This window comes from Schistocerca piceifrons, chromosome 3 (assembly GCF_021461385.2).
Source record: "Schistocerca piceifrons isolate TAMUIC-IGC-003096 chromosome 3, iqSchPice1.1, whole genome shotgun sequence".
Classification (NCBI taxonomy): Eukaryota; Metazoa; Arthropoda; class Insecta; order Orthoptera; family Acrididae; genus Schistocerca; species Schistocerca piceifrons.
In genome coordinates, this window is record NC_060140.1 from 947,439,870 (window position 1) to 947,466,868 (window position 26,999).

The following is a 26,999-nucleotide window of genomic DNA, read 5'->3' on the forward strand; positions in this document are numbered from 1 at the left end:
TTATCTTAGAAGAAAGATTAAGGAAAGGCAAACCTACATTTCTAGCATTTGTAGACGTAGAGAAAGCTTTTGACAATGTTGACTGGAATACTCTCTTTCAAACTCTAAAGGTTGCAGGGCCAAAATACAGGGAGCGGCAGGCTATTTACAATTTGTACAGAAACCAGATGGCAGTTATAAGAGTCGAGGGACATGAAAGGGAAGCTGTGGTTGGGAAGGGAGTAAGACAAGGTTGTAGTCTCTCCCCGATGTTATTCAATCTGTATATTGAGCAAGCAGTAAAGGAAACAAAAGAAAAATTCGGAGTAGGTATTAAAATCCATGGAGAAGAATTAAAAACTTTGAGGTTCGCCGATGACAACGTAATTCTGTCAGAGACAGCAAAGGACTTGGAAGAGCAGTTGAATGGAATGGACAGTGTCTTGAAAGGAGGATATAAGATGAACATCAACAAAAGCAAAACGAGGATAATGGAATGTAGTCGAATTAAGTGGGGTGATGCTGAGGGAATTAGATTAGGAAATGAGACACTTAAAGTAGTAAAGGAGTTTTGCTATTTGGGGAGCAAAATAACTGATGATGGTCGAAGTAGAGAGGATATAAAATGTAGGCTGGCAATGGCAAGGAAAGCGTTTCTGAAGAAGAGAAATTTGTTAACATCCAGTATTGATTTAAGTGTCAGGAAGTCATTTCTGAAAGTATTCGTATGGAGTGTAGCCATGTATGGAAGTGAAACATGGACGATAAATAGTTTGGACAAGAAGAGAATAGAAGCTTTCGAAATGTGGTGCTACAGAAGAATGCTGAAGATTAGATGGGTAGATCACATAACTAATGAGGAAGTATTGAATAGGATTGGGGAGAAGAGAAGTTTGTGGCACAACTTGACCAGAAGAAGGGATCGGTTGGTAGGACATGTTCTGAGGCATCAAGGGATCACCAATTTAGTATTGGAGGGCAACGTGGAGGGTAAAAATCGTAGAGGGAGACCAAGAGATGAATACACTAAGCAGATTCAGAAGGATGTAGGTTGCAGTAGGTACTGAGAGATGAAGAGGCTTGCACAGGATAGAATAGCATGGAGAGCTGCATCGAATCAGTCTCAGGACTGAAGACCACAACAACAACAAATTTTTAAATTGCGTAGATTCAAGTAGCTTTTGAAATGATTGTTGAGGTAGCCCAAGACTAACCTTGTATTATTGAATTTCGTAGTGCTTCAGAAACAAAGTTCACTATTAATTTCAGTCACTAAATTAACTTTCAATTTTCCGGTTTTATTAATTCTTTTGCTAAACTAAGTCAGAGTGTAGCGAAATTGATTACTTCTGGCAAACATTGAGTTTTCACACAACACGTGTCAACCTTCAGTTGCCACTCTTTTAGATCTAATTATATGTGCAATAACCTTTCTTTTTCAGTTATTATAGTAATTGTCCATAGGACTGGCGACCGTAATTTTCCCCATATCTCAAATATCTAATTAACGCCAGTTAATTGTTAATGTAACGACTGCAGATTTACTTTCTTTATTAACTTCACCGCTTTTCAAAATTAATTTCCACTAGTTTCATTTGCATTTTTCCTTTCATTTAGATGTAACCCTTTCCTCCCTCTTTACCGACAGATTAACTTCGGCGACGATTGCTTTTTCCAAATTTCCATTAGGTACACGCGGTTTAATTTTGACTGTCATCAAGGTCGATAAGTAGGGGGAGGTTACAAGCAGCACATTTCGTTATAAGTTCAGTAACGCAAAAGCATCATGGAGATGCTAAGCCAATTCCAGCAGCAGCTTCGACTAATAGAATTAGTGCTGAAAGCTGCGTTAGAGTTAGTAGAGGGTCGGGTAAATGTGCAACCTCCTAGGTTTTAGACTCAACACAGTGCTTCGTTTACGTCCCTTTGGCCAACTTGGCTGTAGAGTCCTTAGATTTTACTGACTTATCTAGAAGGTGATGGTAATTAGAAGATACGGCAACATCTGCAAATAAAATTAGTAATGTAGGTAGTTAAGTAACTGGAGATGACAAGTAGTTATTGAAATTTAACACAGTTTATTTTAACAAATCAAGTAGAATTCATTTGCAAATGGCGGTCTTACAGTAGAAGAAATAAGATAGAAAGAGTTTTAATAAGAACAGTCCGTCAGTAAGAGTCACGTATGTGTGCAGTGAAGCTAGCAGCACATCTTATCTGAACAAAGAGAACTACCATACCAAGGAAACATTACACTTGGGCGCTCAGTTTCGAAGTCAAACACTATCTATTCAATTTCTCTTTAGCGCCGCTAGTTAGCAACCAATTGCTTTAAAAAGAGTTTGGTTCACAGCAGCACATCACGACTCTGCAAAATATAATGGTTCAGGTCGCTTCAGTGTCTTGACACCTATGTAGAGTTTTCGCAGTCTGACTACACGTATCACCCGTCAATTATGAATTAACTTAAGAGCTCAACACATGGCATAAAACTTGGTCTTTCACACACGGAGTGGCCGATACGTCGCACAAAAGCTGTCTCCAGCACTGCCTATCCCGAACTCATTACCCAGGCCGGGACCACAACTGGGGCACAAAAGACCCCACGCCACTGACGCGTCTCCATTACAGAGTGTGCTGACGTCACACTTCTCTGTTCCTTAGAACGAAAATTGCTTTTATGGCGATCATTCAAATATGGCAAATAAAACATGTGGTTGTTTGCCGCCTTGTTACTGCCAAAATCATATTGAAAGCTTTTGCAACACTGGTTTACACAATGAAAACATGTGTTTAAAATTAACGTAAAAGTTAAGGGGACAGTTATTCCGAAACGCCCTAATCATTATAGGCTATTCCTTCTGTAATTGTTCTTGGCAGTCTGCGAGTGCACTGCTGTCACACTCGGACACCAACCTGATGCCTGTGCAGCTCGCATCTCTGTAAAATGAGAAATAAGAAACCTCCAAGTTTTAATACATCAACAAGTCTCGACTTGTCTGGGACCTTAATGTAAGGAGATTCACACAACTCAGCCCAGCCCCGCCCCCTTACATAATCATGTTGTCACTACCGATTTTACCATTTAGATTCAGAACAAGTCTTGACTCTTCTCAGACCTTGCTGACTAAGAATACATACACGTATAGCAAAGGGGGCCAGAGGGGAACAAAGGGGTGGATTAGAGGGGCAGCGAGTTTCAACACACATATCCCTCCGGTTCCTGGAATCACGGTTGTTGTTGTCGTGGTCTTCAGTCCTGAGACTGGTTTGACGCAGCTCTCCATGCTACTCTATCCTGTGCAAGCTTCTTCATCTCCCAGTACCTTCTGCAGCCTACATCCTTCGGAATCTGCTTAGTGTATTCATCTCTTGGTCTCCCTCTACGATTTTTACCCTCCACGCTGCACTCCAGTACTAAATTGGTGATCCCTTGATGCCTCAGAACATGTCCTACCAACCGATCCCTTCTTCTAGTCAAGTTGTGCCACAAACTCCTCTTCTCCCCAATTCTATTCAATACCTCCTCATTCGTTATGTGATCTACCCATCTAATCTTCATCATTCTTCTGTAGCACCACATTTCGAAAGCTTCTATTCTCTTCTTGTCTAAATTATTTATCGTCCATGTTTCACTTCCATATATGGCTACACTCTCTACAAATACATTGAGAAACGACTTCCTGACACTTAAATCAATACTCAATGTTAACAAATTTCTCTTCTTCAGAAACGCTTTCCTTGCCATTGCCAGTCTACATTTTATATCCTCTCTACTTCGACCATCATCAGTTATTTTGCTCCCCAAATAGCAAAACTCCTTTACTACTTTAAGTGTCTCATTCCCTAATCTAATTCCCTCAGCATCACCCCACTTAATTCGACTACATTCCATTATCCTCGTTTTGCTTTTGTTGGTGTTCATCTTATACCCTCCTTTCAAGTCACTGTCCATTCCATTCAACTGCTCTTCAAAGTCCTTAGCCATCTCTGACAGAATTACAATGTCATCGGCGAACCTCAAAGTTTTTATTTCTTCTCCATGGATTTTAATACCTACCCCGAACTTTTCTATTGTTTCCTTTACTGCTTGCTCAATATACAAATTGAATAGCAGCGGGGAGAGGCTACAACCCTGTCTCACTCCTTTCTGAACCACTGCTTCCCTTTCATACCTCTCCCCTCTTATAATTGCCATCTGCTTTCTGTACAAATTGTAAATAGTCTTTCTCTCTCTGTATTTTACCCCTGCCACCTTCAGAATTTTAAAGAGAGTATTCCAGTCAACATTGTCAAAAGCTTTCTCTACGTCTACAAATGCTAGAAACGTATGTTTGCCTTTCCTTAACCTTTCTTCTAAGATACATCATAGGGTCAGTATTGCCTCACGTGTTCCAACATTTCTGCGGAATCCAAACTGATCTTCCCCGAGGTCGGCTTCTACCAGTTTTTCCATTCGTCTCTAAAGAATTGGCGTTAGTATTTTGCAGCTGTGACTTATTAAACTGATAGTTCGGTACTGTTCACATCTGTCAACACCTGCTTTCTTTGAATCATTATATTCTTCTTGAAGTCTGAGGGTATTGCGCCTCTTCATACATCTTGCTCACCAGATGGTAGAGTTTGGTCAGGACTGGCTCTCCCAAGGCTGACAGTAGTTCTAATGAAATGTTGTCTACTCCCGGGGCCTTGTTTCGACTTAAGTCTTTCAGTGCTCAGTCAAACTCTTCACGCAGTATCGTATCTCCCATTTCATTTTCATCTACATCCTCTTCCATTTCCATAATATTGTCCTCAAGAGCATCGCCCCTGTATAGACCCTCTATATACACCTTCCACCTTTCTGCTTTCCCTTCTTTGCTTAGAACTGGGTTTCCATCTGAGCTCTTGATATTCATGCAACTTTTTCTCTTTTCTGCAAAGGTCTCTTTAATTTTCTTGTAGGCAGTGTGTATCTTACCCCTCGTGAGATAAGCCTCTACATCCTTGTATTTGTCCTCTAGCTATCCCTGCTTAACCATTTTGCACTTCCTGTCTATCTCATTTTTGAGACGTTTGTTTTCCGTTTTGCCTGCTTTACTTACTGCATTTTTGTATTTTCTCCTTTCATCAGTTAAATTCAGTATCTCTTCTGTTACCCAAAGATTTCTACTAGCCCTCGTCTTTTTACCTACTTGATCCTCTGCTGCCTTCACTATTTCATTCCTCAAAACTACCCATTCTTCTTCTACTGTATTTCTTTTCCCTATTCCTGTCAACTGTTCCCTTATGCTCTCCCTGAAACGCTGTACAACCTCTGGTTGTTTCAGTTTATCCAGGTCCCATCTCCATAAAATCCCACCCTTTTGCAGTTTCTTCAGTTTTAATCTACAGGTCATAACCAATAGATTGTGGTCAGAGTCCACATCTGCCCCTAAAAATGTCTTACAATTTAAAACCTGGTTCCTAAATCTCTGTCTTACCATTATATAATCTATCTGAAACCTTCTAATATCTCCAGGGTTCTTCCATGTATATGACCTTCTTTCATGATTCTTGAACCAAGTGTTAGCTATGATTAAGTTATGCTCTAAGTAAAATTCTACCAGGCGGCTTCCTCATTCATTTCTTAGTGCCAATCCATATTCACCTACTACGTTTCCTTCTCTTCCTTTTGCTACTGTCGAATTCCAGTCACCCATGAGTATTAAATTTTCGTCTCACATCACTACCTGAATAATTTCTTATATCTCATCATACGTTTCATCAATTTCTTCATCATCTGCAGAGCTAATTGGCATATAAACTTGTAGTACTGTAGTAGGCATGGGCTTCGTGTCTATCTTGGCCCCAATAATGCGTTCACTATGCTGTTTGTAGTAGCTCATCCGCACTCCTATTTTTTTATTCATTATTAAACCTACTCCTGCAGTACCCCTATTTGATTTTGTATTTATAACCCTGTATTCACCTGACCAAAAGTCTTGTTTCTCCTGCCATCGAACTTCACTAATTCCCACTATATCTAACTTTAACCTATCCATTTCCCTTTTTAAATTTTCTAATCTACCTGCCCGATTAAGGGATCTGACATTCCACACTCCAATCTGTAGAACGCCATAACGACGTCCTCCTGAGTAGTCCCCGCCCAGAGATCCGAATGGGGGACTATTTTACCTCCGGAATATTTTACCCAAGAGGACGCCATCATCATTTAATCATACAGTAAAGCTGAATGCCCTCGGGAAAAATTACGGCTGTAGTTTCCCCATGCTTTCAGCCGTTCGCAGTACCACATCACCAAGGCCGTTTTGGTTAGTGTTACAGGGCCAGATCAGTCAATCATCCAGACTGTTGCCCTAGCAACTACTGAACCACTTCAGGAACCACAAGTTTGTCTGGCCTCTCAACAGATACCCCTCCGTTGTGGTTGCACCTACGGTACGACTATCTGTGTCATTGAGGCACACAAGCCTCCCCACCAACGGCAAGGTCCATGGGTGATGGGGGGGGGGGGGGGGCGGAATCACTGTATGCAGAGGTATTAGATGTGAACAACAGGACTGATTGTTGAAGGGGGCTTGAATGCTCGCCAGTCTGTACCATAAATAGTAAATCATGTTGTCACAATACGAGAGAAGGAAAGTTGCCACTCACCCTGTAGCAGAGATGCTGAGTCGCGATAGGCACAATAAAAAGATTCACACAATCATAGCTTTCGGCCATTAAGGCCTTTGTGAGCAGTAGACACACATGCACACACGTACACAGACACTCAAGCAAGCGCAGCTTGCACACCCGTCTGCAGTCTCAGAGAGCAGAAAGTAAACTTGACAGTGTAATTTCAACTCTCTGAGATTACAGACGTGTGTGCAAGTTGCGCGTGCGTGAGAGTGTGTGTGTGCGTGTGTGTATGTGTGTCTACTGCTCACAAAGGCCTTAATGGCCGAAAGCTATGACTGTATAAATCATTTTATTGTGCCTATCGCGACTCAGCATCTCCTCTATATGGTGAGTAGCAACTTTCGTTCTCTCGTATTGTTACATTCCATCCTGGATTTTCCATTGTCTGAAATCATGTTGTCATAATTTTAATGATCAGGGTCCCAATGTTTCAGGACAATGCGAGACCTCACACTGCAGTTCCCACCATAAACACTTTGAGAAATGTACGAATGGCTTGACCAGTCCTCTGATTTGTCAGCTGCAGAACACGTCTCAAACATGGCGGGAAGACGTATACTTCATACGGACCTCTAGCCAGCAACTTTCGTGACTGACCCACCATGTGTTTCAGGCATGGCAAGAGGTTCCCCAAGGCCACATTAGGAGGCTGTTTGCTTCCACAACACGATAAACACAAGTGTGTCTTGGGGCCCACAGGTGTCACACCTCATACTGATGTTGTTATGTTACTTAAAATCCGTCTTGATTGCAAATTTTTTTATTATTCATTTATTCATATGACCGGTTTCGGTTCATTCAGAACTATCTTCAGATCTGATATTTCAGTTACAGGAGTAACCCGTTCAAATCCAGCAACTTTCACATGCTACGTCACATAAAATTTAATGTACTCCTGTAACTGAAATATCATATCTGAAGATGGTTCTGAATGAACCGAAACCGGTCATATGAATAAATAAATAATAAAAAAATTTGCAATCAAGACGGATTTTAAGTAACATTATAAAATCACTGATTGCTGTTATCCCATAAGACATTACGTCTGTTTTTGCAAACTGATGTTGTTAATTTACACCATTTCCGGAAGGAATAAAAGTTTAATCATTTAAAAACTCGTCATGTGATGAACATCTCGACAGTCTCATATAAATCTGAATGGTGCTTCAGCATGTAACATTTCCCTTCTAGGTCAGTATATGAAATACTTTTGTTTGCCTATTGGAACTTTTCTCAGACATCTGTCAGCATACTGAGTCATAAATTTCATGTCGTCTAGTAGATACGTACATCGGTGCAGAAGGAAGATGCTGCTTCCACTGCTAAGGAACTATTCCTCGTGGCGTGTTCGTCCATTATTATATTTCGACTTCTGGTTAGGTGCTTGCGCTGCAACAGAATTGAACTTGCTCCATCAACTCAATCACAATGGAAAGGCCATTTACTTCAGGCGTATTCTTAAGCTACCTGAAAAATATCGTGTACGAGGGCTGAAAGAAAATAAAGAATCAAGGCTAATATTAAGACTTTGTGTACCTAGAAAATACGTTCAACTGCTTGTGGCTGCCCAAGCTAGTAGCCATCTCCGCCCACATACATTTACATTTTCGCATGTGCCACTCTTCAAAACATTTGTGCATTTCACAGCGTGTAGAGACAATTCAAGGTCACAAAACAGTCGCGTGTTAATATGACACGACAAAAAGTTCTTCAGTAATATCAAGAATCTCTCTACTTGTCTGGATGTAATTATTTCGGATATTTAGTTTTCCACTGTTTTCGCGTCACATGAGTACGCAGTGAGCTCCTCTTTTATGCCCTACCGCTATTTCCTCGTTGTTACAGGGAAGGAGCCTCGTTCAGCAAGTGCCTGATGTACAACCACAGCGATGTGACGGACTTCGGCGGCAGCAGGGAACCTGTGAAGTGCCAGCACGGGTGGGAGTACGACGACACCTGGTTCTCCCTGACGGTGACGTCACAGATGAACTGGGTCTGCGACAACCAGCAGGCCGTCAATGACGTCTTGTTCTACTCACAGATTATTGGAGTGGCGCTGGGGTTACTGTTTGGCTACATAGGCGACATGTGCGTAGCTATTTTTTTATTACTGGTTTCACCCATCATGAATCACTTAATAATTTTGATTAATTCACGAAAAGACAAACTAATTATTCTTAATAAATAAGAAGTTGAGCTATTTTTAGAAGTTTTGATTGGTTTTTCAATAACGACAAATACGTGGTACATTCTTCACAATTCGCTACCGTTTCAATCACCATAATAAGAGTACATTGTCATTATCGTCGACGTGTTCCTATATGTCACACGCACTACATTGCATTTCCACATTGTGTCTTTTTCTGCTGGCACTGTGGTGAAGTCAGTTACTTGTTAATGCACGATGGATTTTTTTCAGTAGTACTAGACATTTATGTTAATAAATAGAGAAAAGCAAAAGATAATCTTATTCGTACATAGAAGCCAAAGCTACTTAAGGGTTTAGTTGCATAACGATTTTACAGCGCTTTCTTGTGTCCACACACACACACACACACACACACACACACACACACACAGCAATCGTTCACACTTTTCTATAATAATACTAAGTTGAGTTCAAGAAGCTGAGAGTAGATTAATATTACACATCACTGACCTAAGATTTAAGATATTACAGTACCATGTATTGCATTGTGACAGTATGTTACAGAATCAATTTTTTACTGTTAATTTACAGGACATGTATACGGGCATTTCGGTTGCACAAAATTTTGTCAACTGACCATGGTTTCGATTGCAGTAGGGTAATCTCCATCAGAATTGGAAGTTACATGGAATACATGTAATCACACCATGGTTTAAAACGTCTGAGCAAAAGTGCTCTCGCCAAACAGAAACCATGGCGTGATTGCATGTATTCCATGTAACTTTTTTTTCTGATGAAAAATCGAAATCGTGGTCAGTTGACAAAATTTTGTGCAATCGTAGTGGGTGTATATATGTCCTGAGATTAAATAGCTTATAGTTGCTGGATCACAGCCAACCAAATGTTTTGCTATTAGTTTCTTCTACCAATCCATACTCTGTTCTATAAGGAAATCTAATATATAGGATAATTATGTAACATGTATTTGTAAATTTATGGTTTTAGTTGTCCACTTATTTGCCTTGGGCTGTTTATAACATATTTATTCCCAGGTTGAAAGGGTTATTTTGAGTTTTCGATTCATTTTTTCCTGCTATATGTAAATAAAGTTTGTTCGTGTTCTGTAATCATAACCAGAACTTTAAGGCAGTACCAACCGACGATTTCTTAATGTGGATAAAAATTTGTTTGATGTGATCCATTAGTTCTTAGAAACTAAATCCTTAAAAAGATTTTTATGGTATAACCAGCTACTGCTTTTGCTTTTACCCTGATGTCCCTTGGATTGATGGAGTTTAAGAGACCAAACTACGAGGATATCAGTCGCTCCATCGTATGTGTGTCAAGCCGGGTGGTTCCTCAGAGAGGAAGGACACAGAAGACAAATCCTGATGGACCCATTGTAACTGAGAATCAATAACATTTAGAGATATAAGCAAAAAGAAGTGAGTGAAGTGTAAGTAGGAGAAAGTGGGTGTATTGCTCCGCCCAGACGGCAGTTGGAGGCCCCCAAAATATGTTATGTAATGGGAGACGCACCCTCTGCATGCGATTGGCTTTTACTCTCACTCTATTATCACAACAGAAACTAGCAACACAGACAAGTTTATAAAACCTCAAGAAAGACAACAGCGACGACGAGATAGTAAACCAACGACATACGAGTAAAAGAGTAAGAAGAAATGTGCGAAAGCCAAAAGCCAGGCTGGACCTCCGACAAAGGGCAGCCACGTACCCCCTGGGTCGGAGCAGGCTACAGGGAATCCCTCCAACCCCTCAAGAGACTGACGAGGCCATTATGCCCTCCCTCACAGAGACTAGTAGAAACCACCTTCACTGCTAAAATTTAAAACCAGATCAGCGACTCTGACGCCATCCGCTAGCACCAGAGGCAGTGTATCTACAACTTTAGGGTTTCACTGTGTCTGTGTCTGTGTGGGGGGGGGGGCAGATTAGGGCACTCCAGTAGGATGTAGGCACTCAGCACCCACCAGATTGGCACCACACTGACAGTGGGGTGGATCCTCACGCCGTAGGCCGTGGCCTTGAGTGAGCCAAGCATAGCCAATGTGAAGCTCACAGAGAATGGCAGATTCTCTTTGAGAAGCACGAAGGGAAGACTGCCACATGGCTCTGGTCGCCTTTATTTCTCGCAGTCTTTTAGAAGAAAGCAGGTCACACCAATTAGTGTTCAACTGATGGTGGGGAGTCGACCACAGGCCCAGTTCCGGCACCCTCAACTTCAAAGTCGTCATCCTGATAGCTAACTTAGCCAACAGGTCAGCATGTTCGTTCACTGGGATCCTCGATGTGATCTGGGATCCATTCAAAGACGGTCGATCGTCCGTCTTGATTAAGGTCAGAAAGGGGATAGGAACAATCACGACCAATGGGTGTCGAGGGCAGCACTGGTCGATAGCCTGATGACAAGGTTCTAGAGGCTGCAAATATTGCAATTACTAGCATATTTGTTGTTCATTTCACTTCAGGTAATAATTTTAAACCTTTAAATTTTAGTTGTTACACAGTCCATGAAATTATCACCTAATTTTAATTTAACGGTGTTAATACGATATTAATACTCTCTTTCAAATTCTGAAGGTGGCAGGGGTAAAATACAGGGAGCGAAAGGCTATTTACAATTTGTACAGAAACCAGATGGCAGTTATAAGAGTCGAGGGGCATGAAAGGGAAGCAGTGGTTGGGAAAGGAGTGAGACGGGGTTGTAGCCTCTCCCCGATGCTATTCAATCTGTATATTGAGGAAGCAGTAAAGGAAACAAAAGAAAAATGCGGAGTAGGTATTAAAATTCATGGAGAAGAAGTAAAAACTTTGAGGTTCGCCGATGACATTGTAATTCTGTCAGAGACAGCGAAGGACTTGGAAGAGCTGTTGAACGGAATGGACAGTGTCTTGAAAGGAGGATATAAGATGAACATCAACAAAAGGAAAACGAGTATAATGGAATGTAGTCAAATTAAATCGGGTGATGCTGAGGGAATTAGATTAGGAAATGAGACACTTAAAGTAGTAAAGGAGTTTTGCTATTTAGGGAGTAAAGTAACTGATGATGGTCGAAGTAGAGAGGATATAAAATGTAGACTGGCAATGGCAAGGAAATCGTTTCTGAAGAAGAAAAATTTGTTAACATCGAGTATAGATTTAAGTGTCAGGAAGTCGTTTCTGAAAGTATTTGTATGGAGTGTAGCCATGTATGGAAGTGAAACATGAACGATAACTAGTTTGGACAAGAAGAGAATAGAAGCTTTCGAAATGTGGTGCTACAGAAGAATGCTGAAGATAAGGTGGGTGGATCACGTAACTAATGAGGAGGTATTGAATAGGATTGGGGAGAAGAGAAGGTTGTGGCACAACTTGACTAGAAGAAGGGATCGGTTGGTAGGACATGTTTTGAGGCATCAAGGAATCACAAATTTAGCATTGGAGGGCAGCGTGGAGGGTAAAAAGCGTAGAGGGAGACCAAGAGATGAATACACTAAGCAGATTCAGAAGGATGTAGGTTGCAGTAGGTACTGGGAGATGAAGAAGCTTGCACAGGATAGAGTAGCATGGAGAGCTGCATCAAACCAGTCTCAGGACTGAAGACCACAACAACAACAATACGCTATTAATATACACTTGCGAGGTTCGGTCGCTCAGTGGTTAAGAGCCATACTACTGACCTAAAGGGCATGGGTTTGGCACCTGGTCAGTCCCACAATATTTATCTGATACTTTTCACTTTTGGGAGTGATTTGCATTTACAAAACACGCATAATTGCGCCGTGGTTCGAGGGTTCACATTGAGCTGTAGGTACCACTGTAGCTCACTGTGTAAGTCAGTTGTATGGCCGGGGGAAGCTAACAGGATATGTGGAAGTGGGTGTGACATATATATGCGCCCATGATTCGCTCGCTGTCACTGCATTCGACAGATATATCTATCTACGACATTCTGTGGCTTTTAGCTAATGGATTAACGGGAATGACGAGTTTCATGCCGATAATTATAAACTGAGGTGATAAAAGTTATGGGATACCCCCTAAAAACAATTCGGACATCCTTTTGCCCCGTGTAGTGGGGCATCTCGACACGGCACTGATTCAACAAGTTGTTGGAAGTCTCCTGGAGCTGCACTGCCTGTATAGACATCCATAACTGCCAAAGCGTTGCCGGTGAAGCATTCTGTGCACGCAGTGACCTCTGGACTAAGCCCCATAAATGTTCGATAGGATTCATGTCGAGCGACCTGGCTGTCCATATCATTCACTCGAATTGTCCAGAATGTTCTTCAAAGCAATCTCGAACTATTGTGGCCCGCTGACATGGCTCATTGTCATCTATAAAAATTCCATCTTTGTGTCCAAGTAGCCGAACATAACCATTCCCAGTGCGTGTTCGGTTCAGTTGGATCAGCAGATCCTGTCTGTTCCATGCAGACACAGCCCACACCATTATGGAGCCACGAGTAGCTTGTTGACAACTGCGTCCACGGCCTCATGGGGTCTGCGTCCCATTCAAACCCTGCCATCAGCTCTTACCAAGTGAAATCTGGACTGTTTTCTGCAGTCGTCTAGGGTCCGACCAATGTTTTCGAAGGCCCTGCTGCCATAGCCCAGTAACGCCACATTTCGCCGCACTGCCCTGAGGGTTACGTTCGTCGTACATCCGACATTGATTTCTGTCGTCATTTGACGCAGTGTTGCTTGTCTGTCAGCACTGACAACTCTACGCAAACACCGCTGCTCTCGGTCGTTAAGTGAAGGCCTTCGGGCACTACATTTTGCTTGGTGAGAGGTAACGCCTGAAATTTGGTATTCTAGACACACTCTTCGCATTATGGAGCTCGGAATATTGAATTTCCTAGCGGTTTCCGAAGTGATATATCTCATGGATCTAGGCAGAACCACCATGCCGCGTTCAAATTCTGTTAATTCCAGTTGTACGGTTATAATCCGTTCGGAAACCTTTTCACATGGATCACCCGAGTGCAAATGACAGCTCCTGCGAAGTACTGACCTCTCATACGTTGTGTACACCATATTATTTCCATATCTACATGTGCATATCGCTATCCCAATACTTTTGTCATCTCAGTGTAACGCTATTGGTTAAGGCGGATTTTTGAACTGAGAGAACTTTCACATAGTGATCCTAGAATGACTCCAGGACCAAGGAGCGGATTTCTATCGTCAAGGAACTGAACGATTGGTAAAATATTCCGACGGTTGTTGTGCAGAGATTTGGTAACTATGCGGAAAAATACTGTCATTTATCTGAGTCACTTCGACGTGTAGTGCAGCATTCAACAAAAACTACTTGACCTGCGGAAATAATGCGTAACTTACGTTTTCGAGTCCCCTCGTACGTACACTGACTTGAAAGAAGTCGTGGGCGTACGTCATGTACACATACAGGTGGCGGTAGTATCGCATAGACTGGGTATAAAAGGTCAGAACATTGACAAAGCTGTCATTTGTATGGAGATGATAGTGTGAAAAATCATCCGCTGTGACTATGGACGCACGGCGAGAATTAACAGACTTTAAACGTGGAGTGGTAGTGGGAAATAGACGCATGGGTCATTCCATTACGGAAATCGTTAGGGATTACAGTATTCCGAGATACACAGCGCCAAGAGTGCGCCGAGAATGCCAAATTTCAGGCATTACCTCTCACCAAGGACAACACAGTGGCCGACGGCCTTCACTTAACGACCGATAGCAGCGGTGTTTGCGTAGAGCTGTCAGTGCTAACAGACAAGCAACACGGCGCGAAATAATCGCAGAAATCAATATGGGACGTACGACGAGCGCAACCGTTGAGACAGTGCGGTGAAATTTGGCGTTAATGGGTCAAGACAGCAGACGAATGACGCGAGTGCCTTTGTTAGCATCACGACATCGCCTTCAGCGTCTCTCATGGGGTGGTAACATTATCGGTTGGACCGTAGGCAACTGGGAAACCTTGGCCTGGTGAGATGGGTCCTGATCTCAGGTGGTAAATGGTGATGTTAGGGTTGAGTGTGAGCAGACCCAACGAAGCCACACGCCCAACTTGTCAACAATGCACTTTCCAAGATGGTGGTGGCTTCATATTTGTATGAGTTGTGTTTACATGGAATGGACTGGGTCCTCTGTTCCAACTGAACCGGCCATTGACTGGATATGGTTGTGTTCAGCTTCTTGGAGACTATTTGCAGCCTTTCATGTACTTCGCGTTCCGAAACAACGATGGAATTTTTACGAATCACAATGCGCCATGTGACTGGGACACAATTGTTCTCGATTGGTTTGAAGAACATTGCAGACAATTCGAGCGAGTTCTCCACCCAGATCACCGGACATGAACCCCATGGAACTTTTATGGGACATAATCGTGAGGTCAGTTTGTGCACAAAATCCTGCACCGGCAACACTTTCGCAGTTATGGACATATATATAGTGCCAGCATGGCTCAGTATTTCTACTGTTGATTACCAACGATTTTTTGAGTAAATACCACGCCGAGTTGCTGCGCTTCACTGGGGAAAAGCAAGTCTGACATGATATTAGGAAGCATCCCACGACACTTGTCACCTCAGTGTAAGTGGGGCGCAAATAGGGAAATCCACTGACATACGTGGCTCAGCAATGTGCAGGCTGTCATGACACTACACCTGGGAACGAGCATCCTGAAAACTGTGAAACTGGTCAGCTGTTCACGTGCTACTGTCGTGAGTATCTACGGAAAATGGATGAATGACTGTAGAACCACGAGTAGGTGACAAGGTTTCGAATGTCCATACCTTATCACAGAACAAGGAGGTCAGAAGCTTGTGTCCACAGCTCGTGGTCTCGCGGTCGCGTTCTCGCTTCCCGAGCACGGGGTCCCGGGTTCGATTTCCGGCGGGGTCAGGGATTTTCACCTGCCTCGAGATGACTGGGTGTTTGTATTGTCCTCATCATTGCATCCTCATTCATGAAAGCGGTGAGATTGGGCTGAGAAAAGGTTGGGAATTTGTACAGGCGCAGTTGAGCGCCCCACAAACCAAAAATCATCATCATCAGAAGCTTGCCCATGAAAAAGAATGGGCAGCGATCTGCGGGAGATCTGAAGACAGAGTACAATGGTGGTACAGACACGAGGTTTTGGAGCATACCATGTACCGCACGTGGTTGAACATGGATTCTCTGTAGCAGGTGACCTCTATGTGTTCCCAAGTTACTCCACCAACATCCTCAACATACCGTCCCATGGATGCAGGCTGGTGGAAGCAGTATTATGCTAAAGTGGACACTGATCTGGGTTTTCATGGGTCCTGTGGCACTGTCGAAGGTATCAAGACAGATGTGGATTGCATGTTTAGTGCTGTGGACCACCAATATCCCTTCTCGCTTAATGTATTCCCGGACGGCAACGACATCTTCCACCGGGATAACTGTCTGTGTTACAAGGCCAGAATCGTACTGCAGTGGTTTGAGAAGCATGATTGTGAACTCATTTTGAGCATGAGCTCGATGGAATATATTTGGGATGCTATCGGGCAAATCCATGACATGCATAATCGCTGATGTATGAGCTCCAAAGGGAGATCAAGACACTATTGAAAAGCTGGTCATAATGCTTTGGTCCATCAGTGCAATTACAGGTGTAAGCTCCACTGGGTATTCTGCTTATTTTCGTTGAAATGAAATGAAATGTGCGTGTAGCACTGTTGGCCAGAAGTCCCATTCTGGGAAGTTCGGCCCCAGGTGCAAGTATTTGTTTTTATTCGACGCCACTTCCGCGTCTTCCGCATCGATGATGATGAAATAATTTTGAGGGCAACCCACGAGCACCCAGTGTCCAGTGGAGAAAATCCCCGACCCGGCCAGGAATCGAATACAGAGCCTCTTGATCGAGAGTCAGCATTGCGAAGCACGAGACCATGAGCTGCTGACTGTATTCTTGAACACGGGCAGCGAAGAAACGGAATAGACTGACGAAGGTGAAAAATTGAATTATTTTCTCATCAACAGTGTCTACTTTATGAAACAGGTCGCATGCCTCAACGCCTAAACCATTTCAGCTCTTCTTCATTCATGTTTCGCCTCGTGCATGGCGTTTTGTAACTACATTTAACACATTCAGCACTGATAACTCTGCTCTTCGACTGCGTAGATGAACTGGCGATTATATTGTAAATTTAAAGAATAATTACACATTAATGAAGCATCTCACAGGTACATATATATACATCATTTTAAACCCCATACATTACAGTTTAGGAAATACGCTTGCTTTTATATACAGGGTGTCCCATTTATCTTGACCATTCTAAATAACAGTTTGTCCAGATGCAAATTACAAAATGTTTGAAGCAAATGTTCTTTAGCTGTCAGGAAGACATCAATCGGCATGATTGCCTTTGTTGTAGCTTTGTTTTTTACAAAGATGTGAACATCGATATGACTTTTTTAAATGATACCCTGTATTTTTTATTCGGTAATTCAATTCTCCTCCTAAAGACGTATTCAAAAATGTATTACAGTGTACCATTCACTGAAACACAACGTTATTAATTACATAACACAACACTGACTTTGAGCCTGGGGTCACAAACTCGTCCACTTGCTAGAGTTGTCAGAAAACAAGGGAAAACCAAGTAAAAACATAACAAAATATTGACTTTATTGCCCAGGAGTAGAACATTCAAAGGTTCTCAAAGTGGTGACCCTGGACACTGATGCACTGGTGCACTCGTCGAATGAAAGAATTAACTACTGCTTCTAGTGTTGCCAGCTGAAGAGAATTACAAGCAAGCACGATACATTCCTGCATGTCCACTGAAGTTGTTGGAATATCGAAATACACAACGTCTTAAATGCATCCTCAAAGAAAAAAGTCCAGAGGATTTAAATCAGGAGACCTAGCAGACCAAGCAACTGTTCCTCCTCGACCAGTCCACCTGGCAGGATACCTTCGGTTCAGAACACGACGTGCACGCAAGGCATTATGTTCATCTGAGGAAGCTGGCACACACTGTGCCGTTTAGACTACCATTGATGAAATAAGGGCTAATAATTGTAGTACCGAGCATCCCACACCAGACGTTAACTCACCATCGATGCTGATGTTCCACTTGTCTAAGCCAACGTGGGTTGTCGCTGGACCAATAGTGCATGTCTCTTGTGTTTACCTGTCCTTTGTTTGAGAAGGAACATTCATCGGTAAACAGAACATTGGAGAAGAAGTTCGAGTTGGCCAGGATTTGCTGCTGTGCCCACTGACAGAACTGTACGCGATTCTGGAAATCATTCCCATGCAATTCTTGATGTAGGTGGGCATGGTAAGGATGGAATCGGTGAGGTGCAAGAATGCGATGTACACTGGTGTTAGGAATTCCAGTCTCGTGTTCAAGCTGTCGTGTGCTCACATGTGGATTCAAAGCAACGGAAGCGAGAACAGTGACTTCGACAGCTTCGTCTGTGCGACTGCTACAACGATTGCGTTGTCGTGGGTTGAAACTTCCCATTTTCTGAAGCGTTGCAACAAGACGAGAAAACATCCATCGGGAAGGCGGTTTCTTGTCAGGATATCGCACTCTGTACAGTTCACTGCCTGCGTAGCATTTGGCCTACCTTCTGCAACAACAAAAAAGAAACATCTGTCGATGCAGTTTGTAGGAAGGACAGCCTATACTGTATGCCTACTCTACACAACAGTATTTAAAAGGACTACAATACTGTACTAAATGTACACGTACATAAGAAAACTGTTGTGTCTAGACAAGACAGCCTAGACACAATGAGAGGAAGCCGAAAGGCAAGCGTTAAGCTCACGCAGATTGGCGTGAACTCTGAAACAGGATACGTAATGAATGCTATAAAGAAAAGTACGTAGCTGCTGGAAAACTTAACTTTAATCCACAATTGGTGAACATTGGTCTTCTTGATCAGTATTATCATCTCAATATAACTTGGTGATGGCGCCTTGTTAGGTCGTAGCAATTGACTTAGCTGAAGGCTATGCTAACTATCGTCTCGGCAATTGAGAGCGTATTTGTCAGTGTGGCTTCGCTAGCAAAGTCTGCTATACAACTGGGGCGAGTCCTAGGAAGTCTCTCTAGACCTGCCGTATGGCGGCGCTCGGTCTGCAATTACTGACAGTGGCGACACGCGGGTCCGTCGTATACTAGCGGACCGCGGCCGATTTAAAGGGCTACCACCTAGCAAGTGTGGTGTCTGGCGGTGACACCACAAAAACAGTACTGCAATTACTGTTCTGCTAACTTATATTCCCCACAGATGAGTAGCATTTCTACCTTATCTTCGTTGGTGTACATTCTACTCACAAAACTCTCCAACCGACGATGGTTGACGGAATGACGGGTGTGCATTCTACTTATGTTTACATTTGTCCTCTGTCAACGTCAGAACGTGGATGTGTTCCATTAGCTCGAGTACTTGCACAGGCGCTGGCAGCGTCAACGCCAATGTTGTGTTATATAATTAATAACGCTGTGTTTCAGTGAATGGTACACTGTGATACATTTTTAAATAGGTCTTTAGGAAAGGAAATGAATTACCGAATAAAAAATACAGGGTGCCATTCAAAAAAGTCACACTGCTGTTCACATGTTTGTAAAAAACAAAGCTATAACGAAGGCAATCGTGCTGATTGATGTCCCCCCTGACGGCTAAAGCACATTTGCTTGAAACATTTTGTAATTTTCATCTGCACAAACAGTTATTTAGGGTGGCCAAGATAAATGGGACACCCTATATATATATATATATATATATATATATATATATGTGTGTGTGTGTGTGTGTGTGTTTTTTCGCATTAGTACTGATATATTAGGGTTTCCAAGAACACGAAAAAATTCCCCCTCCTCACTCGAAAAAGTTTCACATTAGTTCACAAATAAAAAGAAAAATATAACTTCACAACTGCATATTTACACTGTACGACAAAAAATTATCACTTGTAATTCATATGTAATTTACACACGTGGTGGTACACGAAGTTAGACACTGCAGTGTTTGTACCACTATCTGGTTTCTTTCGTTATCCACTTGCCAGTCTCTCTCTTTCCTTTGTCAAAGGAAACTTTACTGATGCGCGTGGCGTTTCCTTTGTTGTTCTGGAAGATGACGACCAAATTCTCTATCTACACTGGTGGCTGGTGTTGCTTCCAATGATGTATGCTAACTTCGTTTTACAAATTCCACTAGAAATATCTTCTGCTCGGTAACATCCTTGTACAAAATAAAACCAATCATTCACAGCAGACATTAAGAGAAAGTGAAAGAAAAGCTTCTTTGCCACATCATTGATTTTCTTGCGAATGGGCAGTAGATGTGAAGCTGAATGACACAGTCTACACTAGTCTTGTCCACCTTAGATTACGATAATGTTTGGCTCTATTGTTCTTGTAAAATATTCTTTTGAACATACAGAATCTCTTTGGTGGTTGCCTGATGTTTTGCGGAGAGTCAATGTATAACACGTTATTTAGCCATTTGAGTCTGGAATATATGCTTGTTTTATTTTTTAAAAAAGGATAAAAACTAACTTACTTTGCTTTGAAGCTCGCTGGCAGGCCCTTTCTGTTCTTCACGAGAGTTCCCACAGGTAGTATCTTCTGATGTTCCTACAATGTGCGGTGCGGCCGAGCGGTTCTAGGCGCTTCAGTCTGGAACCGCGCGACCGCTACGGTCGCAGGTTCGAATCCTGCCTCAGGCATGGATGTGTGTGATGTCCTTAGGTTTAAATAGTTCTAAGTTCTACGGGACTGATGACCTTAGATGTTAAGTCCCATAGTGCTCAGAGCCATTTGGACCCACAAAGTTTTCAGTAAAGGCACACCTGTAAATCGATTCTGCTGCATCTAACGGATAAAATATGAACTGCTACGGCTATCCTACAGTCGAAAGTTGCGTAGTACGTGGGGAAACACATTTCAGCGAATGGAAAAGCTGTGCCCGCACGGGATAAGGACGCCGTCTACACAGCCAACACACGGGCGCCCATATGGCGTACAGGCATGGTGTCGATACGGTTAACGGTCACTTGTAAACCATCTAAGGTCACGGTTACTCCAGTTTCTGCTCTTTTCTGTCCCAAGCACAAAGTTCATCAACAAATAAAAGCAATAGTTTTGTTAATAAGTGTCAGCACATGATCGGCCAGCCGGAGTGGCCGTGCGGTTCTAGGCGCTACGGTCCGGAACCGCACGACTGCTACGGTCGCAGGTTCGAATCCTGCCTCGGGTATGGATGTGTGTGATGTCCTTCAGTTAGTTAGGTTTAATTAGTTCTAAGTTCTAGGCGACTGATGACCTCGGACGTTAAGTCACATAGTGCTCAAAGCCATTTTGAACCTGCACATGATCATAGGACTTTATCTGCTAGCTGGATTGCCCAGCACCTGGACACGCAGGTTGAGCTGACTCTTGCTGCCGACAGGTACGGCCGACGCCCCCAGCAGCTGCTGTGCCTGTCAGCCCACGTGCTCAGCAGAGTGCTGGTCGTCCTCGCTCCACACGTGCTGCCGCTCTTCATCCTGGCAACATCCCTCGTGTCAGCTGCGGCTGGGCCCATGGTAGAATCGGTCTTGTCTGTTGGTAAGTGTTAAAAAGATAGATTCAACTTTCACAACAATCTCAGCAACAAGCCAATGCAGTGAAATATTAAACCAGAATTGTAATATGTGAGGTCCGCCAGTTATGCAAAACACCGTTTTTTCTCAGTACCCAAACATGTTTCTGCACCACTGTGCCATCATCGGTGCGTTTCCGTTTTATTTATTCTGCAACGTGAACACTTTTACTAAATGATTACAAAATTATGTGGATATGTAGTTCAAACAATAGTTCATTTCTTTTTGTTAATACCTTGGTGTTGTAACGCCGGAAATGCATATACTCCTATTTCCATCTATTGTACTATTATTTTTTTTCCTTGTTTTGTTACCTCAAGATATGACATTTCTGTCTCTTTATATATTGTAATTGTTTTACTGTTTGTATATATATATTTATGCACTCATGTCGATGTATAATTGGTTTGTTTCGTAGATATTATTTGTATTTTTACGCTGGGTCTTGCCTAGGGAAAACTGCTATCGAACGATTACGTCGATAGGTCGTGTGACGAATCAAAGTGTGTAGGATCTTTGGTAGTGTTAACTCTGCCGCGTGGAGCGCGGGCAGAACAGGGGGAGTCTGGCTGGAGTAGCGAGTGGAGCAGGTGTGTTGTGTGACGCTCCCGCGAGTTGCCGCGCTTTCGGGGTTTGGCAGCATGTAATTGCGCTCGACTCGCGATGATAGTTTCTGACATGGTGTCGCGGACGGGAAGCATTAGCTGGCGCACATCAAGAGCCCGTTTCGCCTGGTGACCGTGTCGAGAAGAAGGCGCGCCAACATCCAGCTTCTGCAACAGCGACGGCCGACAATGAGTGACTGTCGCCACCTCCTCGATCGACGGCTTCAAACCTTCAATCAACCAACAAGGAAGACTAAAAGCACGTAAAGTTTCAGAACTGTATGGCAGACCTCAGCTTTTCAAATTGTTCCATTTGCCTCGCAAAATTACAGCAACTTAGCATGAACCTTTGTTGCTCATTGTCCCAATTGCATTGCCAAGCAGGGTCCCTTCCTTTTCCGAAATGAACCCGAGTGTCGTTGAAATTCAAACGCCAGCATTAAAATAATATAATTAGATTTCACTTCTTTAATTTCAAAGTTCAGTAGCTGGCTACAATATTTTGGTTACACGAGCACAAATTTAGAGTGCGAGTTTTGTTAGCATATTTTAGCTTACCTGTGACTGCAGCTCAGCTTGGTACGTACTAAATTTTACTATTGTTAATAGTTCAGAATCATTTAATTCAAGTTCAAAGTTAAATATCTTGTTTCTAAATTGCGTAGAGTCAAGTTGCTTTTGAAATGATTGTTGAGGTAGTCCAAGACTAACCGTATTTTACTGGATTTCGATGTGCTTCAGAAAGAAAGCTCACTATTAACTTCAGTCACTAAATTAATTTTCGATTTTCTGGTTTTATTAATTCTTTTGCTAAATTAAGTCAGAGTGTAGCGAAATTTATTACTTCTGACAAACTTTCAGTTTTCACTCTACACGTGTCAACCTTCAGTTGCCACGCTTCTAGTGCTAATTATATGTGTAATAACCTTTCTTTTTCAGTTACTATAGTAATTGTCCTTAGGACTGGCGACCGTGATTTCCCCCAAATCTCAAATATCTAATTACCGCTAGTTAATTGTTAACGTAACGGCCGCACATTTACTTTCTTTATTAACTTTACCCCTTTTCAAAATTAATTTCCACCAGTTTCATTTGCATTTTTCCTTTCATTTAGATGTAACCCTTTCCTCCCTCTTTACCGATAGATTAACTTCGGTGACGATTGCTTTTCCCAAATTTCCATTAGGTACACGCGGTTTAATTTTTCACTGTCTTTAAGGTCGATAAGTGAGGGGGGAGGTTACACGTGGCGACCTGGTGACAGGACAATCTTCAAATTTGAGGTTGTTCTGGACACGAATTTTGCATTGTGCAAATCTCGTAACAAAGTACTGGTTACGAAATGGTCGATACGTCAGCGAGAATATTCGTGTGAGGAATCCTAATTAGAGTTGAGATTTTGCATTTATATTGAAAATTATTAAAATGAGTGAAGGCAACAATTGCCAAAATTTGGTAGACTTGGATACGGAACAATCGGTCGAACAGTGGGAAACGCGCACCACGGTACCCATTGTTCCGGGGCAGGCGGCTAGCATGAAAGATGCGACCGCCGAAACGCAACAAAGAGCAGAAATGGAATTCCAGACTTTAGAAAATGTTTCGGAATCGGAAGTGACTAAAGAGGAAGCCGCTACGGAAGTAAAACCGGTAGTTTCCGGGAATGTAACTGATTTATTGAATGTTTTGATTAACGAAATCAAGAGTCAATCGGCCAAGCAAGAAGCTCAGTCTGAAAAATTTGAACGGATGCTAGACAATCAGAACAAAGCTATTAACGTTGTTAACAACAATGTTGAAGTTGTTAACACAAAAGTTGATAAAATCAAAGACGATATTGTCGTGATTAATACCGAAATCGGTAATCTTAAACAGGAAATGATAGGCGTTCAGACGGAAATTGCGAGCATAAATACTCGTTTTAATTCTGAAATTAGCAGAATCGAGAAAAGTGTAGGAGAATCAGTTGCTCCGATCATCGAGAATAAGGTGACGGAACAAATTCAATTAGTGAAAAAAGAGGATCAAAAGAAGGTGGAAACTTTAAAGGCTTTAGTATCCGAAGTAGATACCAAAGTGACGAAGCAGGCTAATACCTGCGAAGAGAAAAAGAGGGAAGTGGAAAGCCTTGCGACAACCACTTGCCAAGTGATTACGAGGGTGTCGGAATTAGAAAGGAAACTTGACGAAAAACAGAGCTATTTGCCAATCTGTGCACATAGTTCGGAGTTGTTGACGAAAGAGGAGCGGTTCGACCCCTTGAAAAAAGGCGGTATACACCCGACGGATTTCATTAAAAATTGTGAAAGAGTTTTACCCAGATCATGGACTGATGAGAGAAAAATTAATGCGATTATTGATGTGTTGGCTGGTGATGCCAAGCGTTGGGGCTTAAACCTCAACATTACGAACCTGACTTTTGACGAATTTAAAAATTTGTTTCTGGCTGAATACTGGTCAGAGCAAAAACAGCAAAGTGTCTGGCGCGAATTTGTCGTATCGAGGCCTTTCGATGCGAATTCGCGCGGTTCGATGAAGGAGTTTTGTGAGGGCTGGATCCGCAAGTTGGAATATTTGCGTGACCGCCGCTCGGAATCCGAAATAGTCTGGGAACTCTACAAGAAGCTTCCAGATGATACAAAACGATATGTAGGAAGCAATTACAGGACAATCAATGATTTCCTGGAAAGAGTGGAGGACGAGGACAATTGGCGCAATAATCGCGACAGTGGCAGAGGCCGTGGTAACAACAACGGGTAACACAGCAACCACAACAACGATAACCACGGGAATAATGCATACCGCAACCATGGCAGCAATAACAATAATGGTTCGGACCGTAATAACAATCGGTACAATGCAAATAATAACAGGAATGACGGAAACCAGTATCATACTAACGTGATACGGGCTTCACAGAATAGTAATAACGCCAGAGGGTGTGATCAGCCGCCTCAGCAGCATCCGGGGAGCGTATCTGCTGGGACGAGACAGGGAAACCATTAGCCGCGCCGGTGAGGGGCCGACCGGGCGTGGAGAAATTTTGGCGGCCCAATAACAGTAGAAAACTCAGGTGTCGTCGTTATGAAAATTCCGTATGGAATAATCAACGGCGGGAGAGTGTGCCAGTGTTAAGAGAAAGGAGTGCGCCCACAAGTAGTAGATCAGCTGTATACACGGCAGTAGAAGGTACATTCACTGTCTGTGAGAACAATTTAAGTAGTGTTCCGGAAATCGATTATAAAGTGGCAGCTGTAATACCCACAGCGGAACTGGAGATTGAGTTTAAGAATGATTCGCAATTGTTGAGAGAAGATCAGATGTCGGATAAAACGTCCGTCATCGAGCGAGGGGATGCAGAGAGGGATGAGGTCTGGTTAAGGCAGTTCGGTCGCTTATACGACGAACTAAGAGATTATAGGGGCCTGTACGGGAGAAGTATTTATGGAGAGCGCGGGCAGAATTTGCCGCGTCTCGTCCCACAGGAAGATAGTATTTGTAAAGTGTTGGAAAGTTCTGGCCCTAACCGGCAGACTTTACCAGAAATAGTTGATGTTAATGGGGAGCACGAGCAAGATTCGTCGTGTTTCGTCCCGCAGGAGTTGAATGTTGAACTAGTAACGGAAAGTTCTGGCCCTAACCGGCAGACTTTACCGAAAGTTGTAATGGTAGAAGTAGCCGACCCATCCGACGCGAACATCCAGTTTAAACATTGCGAGAGTATTAAGGAGAAAGATTACGAAAATTTTAGTGATAGCCGGACACGATTGGTAGAAAACCACGTAGATTACAGTGTGTATGAGGTTAGAGCTGACGTTATACGGTCAGACGATAGCAGTGTGGGTTGCGCAGATCCAGAGGAAGTAATTGCAGATACTACTGGGCACATGTCTCCAGGTAGATTGGCAGACGAGATCAATCTGATTAAAGAGGAATCAACGAAGGTGACAATTAGTGAATTGATAGCAAAGCTACACTCACTAGTTGACGAGTTACAGGAAAAGGTTTCGGTATTGGAGGCGACGCTACAGACTAAGCCTCAGGACAAACGTGTTGAAATAAAAACTGTATGTGAACAGAGGCTGAAAAAGCCGCCAGATAAGCCGGATTTAGGATCAAAGCCGGATGGTTTTTTCTGGAATGACCTGGATATAGACGAGGATTTACTGTGGGAAAATAAAGAAGCAGTCGAGGACAAGTGTAGACAGATAGTAGTGTCTGTTAATATGCACGACCTACAACTAAACGTGTTGATTGACACCGGTGCGGAATTGAGTGCTGTATCTGGGAAAATATTTGAGTTACTGAAAGACAGACCTGGCATCGTAGTTATGCCAGTAACAGGAGTGAAAATTATCGGTGCCACTGGGAAGGCCAGTAAACCGGTCACAAAACAGATTTTTGTCAACTTCGAGATATGTGGGGCACGATTTGAACAAGAGTTTGTCGTCGTGCCAGACTTAACTACGGAAGTAATTATCGGGTTAGATTGGCTATTAAAGTACCGTGCAGTGATTAACTGCGAGAGCAAAACTTTGACATGTATGTCACTAGATAAAACAATGGTAGTTAGTTTTGACGAGGCAGGAGACGGTGTGCATAGGCAATACCAGCCTATACACATTGTTAACTGGCCCAATGGTATTGACGTAGGTATGAATTTGAACTACTGTAATGTGAGGAATCTCGGCGTTGACGATAATGTAGAAAGTGAATTGGAAAGTATTGTAGACGGTGTGTCAAACGTAACACACGAACAAAGACGAGGCCGACTTTCCCGTACCTATTGCTATCACAACCATAGGGCATGGGGCAAATATGTAGCAGTATTTGAGAGAATTATGAACACCTTGAGACATGAATCGACGGGATTTTCTCCAGAGGAAATCCTGTTGGATGACAGAAGTAAAAGTTTAGTGGAAGAGATAATCAAATTCCTTCCACGGATTGACGTTAGTATTGGTGTGAAAAAAGA

The 26,999-nt window shown here is 42.7% G+C and overlaps 1 protein-coding gene across 1 annotated transcript in view; it reads left to right on the forward strand.

Annotated features, from left to right (window-relative positions):
- LOC124789250 (polyglutamylase complex subunit TTLL1-like) overlaps nt 1-21,395 on the forward strand; it is a 208,769-nt gene extending 187,374 nt beyond the window's left edge. Inside the window, exons 10-11 of the mRNA XM_047256545.1 lie at nt 8,488-8,730; nt 21,227-21,395. Coding sequence (XP_047112501.1) covers nt 8,488-8,730; nt 21,227-21,395 — 412 coding nt within the window. The remainder of the gene's footprint in view (nt 1-8,487; nt 8,731-21,226) is intronic.
- The last annotated feature ends 5,604 nt before the right edge of the window (nt 21,396-26,999 follow it).